A 4,977-nucleotide genomic window follows, 5' to 3' on the forward strand; every position below is an offset into this window, starting at 1 on the left:
TTTGTAGAACAAAAGTTCGAAGCTATAAGGATCTAAGATATTCATTTTTGAATGGTTTTTATATTTAACCCAGAATGGGAAAAAAAAACAAAAACAAAGCAATATATGACTACTATTGTCCATCTAATGCTGGGTCGTCACCGCTTTGAAACATAAACGTGGAGAATGTCTTGGTCAAGGAAACTATCTGATAATGTTCTCAGCGTAGGCCGGTGCAGATATTCGCCTCTTTTTTCCAGAACAACCATGCGGCCTGCTTGTATAGAAGTGATAAGGCGTATTTCTCATTAATCTGAAAACAATTTAAAAAACATTTTTATAAAATTGAAAACATATACTTGTTATCAAATGTAGCAAACTAAAGCAAAGGTAACTTTATTATTTTATTGCTGTCTATCACCTCACTATTCACATGGACATGAAATTATAACAATATTGTATTATACACAGAAATATTTACCTGGAAAATTCATGTTTGAAGCTTTGTGTGAATCAGAATTGGTGGATTCTGAATGTTTGCTTGCCATTACTTGTGATGAAGACATTCACTCGTTGTCTTTCTACACGGTGAAAACAAAGGCAAAATAAACAAAGGTATTTAAACTTTAAATAATATAAGGCTATAAGAGACTAAATTAGATACTCAGGATTCTCAATATTTTTACAATAACGTTTTATTGATTGCTGACAATAGTGGAGGATTATTTCTTACCTCCATCACAGGTAGATGAGGTGCCGATATTTACATACGTGTCAATGATCAAATAGTGAACCTGAAAATATTAAAAAAAAATTACATTCAGCTAAACTTGAAATTAAAGGAGATTTGCAAAAGCATTCTAGATATGATGGGAATTGCCAATCATTACATATCCAGCAAGTCATGGAAAATGTATCCAGTATTTATCTGGTAACCTATGAGGATGGAATCTGAGTGTTTGCTGCTAATTGCTGGTGCTGGTGGTGAACACAGATAATTGTTGTGTCACAACTCAGGGGAAAAATATATAAAGGTATCTGAACTTTAAATTATAATGAAGCATAGTTACAGACTAAATATTCTGGAGAATAGTTACATGTTTAGCTGGTGGACAGTTGAAGTAATCGGCATCCACAGCGACGGCAATAACATTTATTCAGAGCTATCTGTCGAAAACGTCCGAATCTACAAAGAGAGGAGGAATATTGGTTACCAGACTGGAGTGAATGTTGGTTAATACCATGGGTAACAATAAAAAGAACAAATTGAAACCATATATTAAAAACTGATCCCTGGACAGAAAATATAATATGTAACGTCCTAATCCCTACAGCCCCCAGACGTCGGTCCGCTGTGATAGTAGTAAAGTACTAAAACCTTATACCAACAGAACCGGACTGACTTCTCTTCACAGCGATTGTGTTTCATGACACGATGAATCATACAATCTACTTACTTGTTATCACACAGGGAACATTGGTATTTGTAATTATAGTTGATGGTATAACTGTGATACATCGTCACTTCTGGCAGCTCAGGGTGGATATCATTTACCCTTCTTGTGTAAGCCTGCCATAATGGGCCATGGTTGTCTCTGTCTTCACCATCGATTATCCAGCAGGCAGCATGGCACATCTCGTGCACAAGCACGGATCGTAGTCGCTCTGAAATAAGAGTTTATACAGACATGAGAAAATCTAAGTACACCCTGCTTGATATAAGATGTATTACATTGCAAGTAGCAGCTTTGTGCCCTGCATACAGGTTGTCTTATGAAGCCGCAGGATGGACGTGACATGAAACCTACCTGCAGAATCACAGACTTTATCAGAAAGCTCAATAACTGAGAAACGTTGGTTGTTCTGCTCTATGTGACGGCATTGACCGGATGCTTTCGTCAGCCTCTTATTCCACACAATGTCCATTTTCTCAGGGAGCTAGAATAGAGGAAACAATTTCCATTAAACCCGGAAACTCTTTGACCCCAATCTAACAAACTAAATCTAATGCGTGATTTCCAGCACTGCTCTCCTTGTATGGAGCCTGGGGTCTATGGAGAAGTGCAAAATGAGAGAACAAAAATACACTTTTTCAAGATTGACCAGATGCCAACAAAATGTTTTTTTTTATATATAAATGTGAAAACCCTGTGACTGTCAAGCCAAAAGTTGCTTATTTCTTTGTCTCTGCATGGTAGCTCATGTAAGGTCTCCTCTCATCCCACAGATAAGAAGAGGGTGACATAATTTACCAAACTAAGGGACTTTTACCTGAGATATTCAATAGCTAAGTGTCAGAATCATGACAAAGGGGTTAGTATGCTCTTCAGAACGTCAGTCATAGAAATGACCGTTTGAAGGAGGAGATAATGGATAAGTCACGTGTCACCCAGATACCAATGCTAAGATACCTTATTCTCGAAGACTGTCGTGTTGTATAGATGGTACAGTCGCTCCACCAGTTCTTCCTTAGTTACCTGGAAGTGGGTAACGTAGATGGAAGTAGGAGAAATAATGTCTTCCAGGATATAGCCGGAGATGTTACATAGTTGTGTTCTGGGGAAGATAAGGAATCATATATGAATCCACGGGAAATATTTGTTACCGAGGTCTTGGTTTTATATAAAGATAGATGCGTCCGGCATAACTCACCTCTCCTCTGTAGTGGAGCTCTCCTCACAATCAGATGGTAAATCATCTGTACAGAAATATGAAAGAGTGAAAATGATTTTTATAAGGCTAAAATCAGACATTTTAGTATGCAGGTCTGTACTAGAGAGGGGTCTATAGATATGGAGTGTAGAGAGCTAATAAGACTATGAATATTGGATCAGACCACATCAATAGTATCAGCAAAAATATCAGTTATCCTGATAAAAAGCAAGTCCTCACACAGCTCCACAAACGGCAAAATAAAAATGTTACAGATCTCTGAAAATGGCGACACAAGCAAATATATTTAGTAACAATTTCAGAGAAAAATGTTAACACTTAGAAAAACTTTGCCAGTTTGGTATGGACATAATGATATTGACCTGGAAAATTATATTTTCACGTCAATTTTACTGTGCAATGAATGCCATAAAAATCAAAGCAAAATGCAAATCTGGAATTATGGCTTTTTTTTCACAATTTCCCCTCACTTGGAATTTTTCCTATTTTTCAGTGCATTATATGGTAATATGAATGTGGTCATTGAAAAGATCATCTCGTCACATTAAAAACAAGCCCTCATAGGGCAATGTGGTTGGAAACAAAAAACTTATGTCTCAAGGAAGAAGGAGAAAAATCACAAAAGCACAACGACTGACCATTTCCTAAGGGGTTAAAGGTACAGATACATCGATAATTTTAATTGTTAGATTTGGAAACTGATCTGTGACAATACAGAAAACACATTGTTCTTTCTACAACAATATAACCCTGGATTGTATCTAGAAATGATAACTTACTATTATATGTGGAAGATTCACCAGAATCGGAATCACCATCATCCACAATGATGTCATCATCGGAGCTGTGACATAAATGTAACAGAATATGAGTCATCATTAGTCATTATTCCCCATCAGGTATCTAGTAATGGAGGAGACGTGTGTCTTACCAGGTGGTACTGTCCGGAATATGATCTGAAGGTGGTGAAGTCAGATCTGTGGGGGAAACACAACATAAATCTCTTATTAGAATAGTGTAATAGCAATGACTGAGGCTCAACATCAAAGACATACACCGTAATATAGTATTCAGTGTACCCCTATATGTACATGGGGCAGGCAATCACATTCAGCTACAGTAACCTGCACTGTGCATGGCCACCATGAGAAGAAATCCCCATATCCCATTTCTGTCTGACTGTAATATGGCCGCAGGAATATTCCTGACCAAATGTTAAAAAGAAATGGCTAATATGAATTCATTACTGTAGACATGGAAAAGACTTAAATCCAAGCCCTGACCACAATGTGCACGTGTTCTGCACCCAATGACTATAACTCCTTAATATGTCAGGACCTTTACTGGATCGGAGCACAGTACCTGGTATACTCGGGGTCGAGCCCGAATTGAAGCCTCTGGTGTTATCCTGGCTTGGAGACCTCGGTATTGGCCTCTTTCGCGGATGAGACTGTAAAAAATAGCAAACATGTCAGATAGAATCTATAACCATGAAGATCTCTAATTTATCTTAGTCCATTTTCCAGTAAGATACAGTTAGACGCCTGTGTGAATGTGGTTACCATTGGGCTGCGCTTATTTCATGTGCAGAGTATAACGGGTATACGGGATACTTATGGTTAGGAAGTGGATAAGGTGGTGACATTTGCTTTTCTTCATGCAATATTATTATGTATCCTGTACATGGACATATTGTCACAAATACCACAACGGAGGGCGGTCTTTACTCTGCAAACATGATCCAAACTCCTCCCGCCATATTTCCTCTTTCTGGAGCTATATTTTTGGTCCAACCATCTTTTTCTGGGATTTTTTGTCTCAATTGTATTCTAATTATTTGAAAATCTAAAAGTGATGCTCACCTGATGGAAATCATCATCATCGCTGCTGTCCTCGGTGTCAGAGAGAACTTCAGTACGCCTTAAGCGCTTTTTTCTCATTATATTCGCAATAGTCACTCACAACGCTCCTCTCTCTACAAACGCCTACAAAAACCCTCAACGGAACTCTGGATGACTGGGTATTCTATATCATCCAGTCATTTGTGACATCAGCGGAATGCTGTGATTGTTTGTTGTCATTTTTTATAACTTTATTTAAATATACAAAACATACTGTACAAATACAAGAAAAGAAAGTAGACAAAAACAACAATCCGTCTAATTTCCCCACTGCTGCCCATTTCCAAATGTTCAGATAATTTTTTTGTAACATTACACAATATAAAAAAAAAAAATAAAATAAACCCAACTGTTGTCTTGGTGGTTGTTTATCCCTCTTCCTTAAGTTTTAATGTTCTCCACTACATTTTTCCATATTTTCTCC

General features: G+C 37.5%; 1 protein-coding gene and 1 long non-coding RNA gene across 2 annotated transcripts; both read right to left on the reverse strand.

Moving 5' to 3' along the window:
• Positions 1-460: 460 nt before the first annotated feature.
• On the reverse strand, positions 461-1,153 carry LOC143793806 (uncharacterized). The gene is made up of 3 exons (XR_013220271.1): positions 1,077-1,153; positions 713-773; positions 461-560 (listed from the first exon to the last, which is right to left on the reverse strand). It is a non-coding gene; the product is annotated as an uncharacterized LOC143793806 (long non-coding RNA).
• Positions 1,154-1,432: 279 nt separating this feature from the next.
• Positions 1,433-4,638, reverse strand: LOC143793789 (germ cell nuclear acidic protein-like). Its single transcript, XM_077280778.1, has 8 exons — positions 4,515-4,638; positions 4,015-4,102; positions 3,584-3,629; positions 3,432-3,496; positions 2,632-2,677; positions 2,391-2,535; positions 1,788-1,917; positions 1,433-1,644 (listed from the first exon to the last, which is right to left on the reverse strand). Exons 1-8 carry the CDS (start codon positions 4,590-4,592, stop codon positions 1,433-1,435), a joined length of 810 nt encoding a protein of 269 aa, XP_077136893.1. The 5' UTR covers positions 4,593-4,638.
• Positions 4,639-4,977: the final 339 nt, after the last annotated feature.

This window comes from Ranitomeya variabilis, chromosome 1, assembly GCF_051348905.1.
Source record: "Ranitomeya variabilis isolate aRanVar5 chromosome 1, aRanVar5.hap1, whole genome shotgun sequence".
NCBI lineage: Eukaryota > Metazoa > Chordata > Amphibia > Anura > Dendrobatidae > Ranitomeya > Ranitomeya variabilis.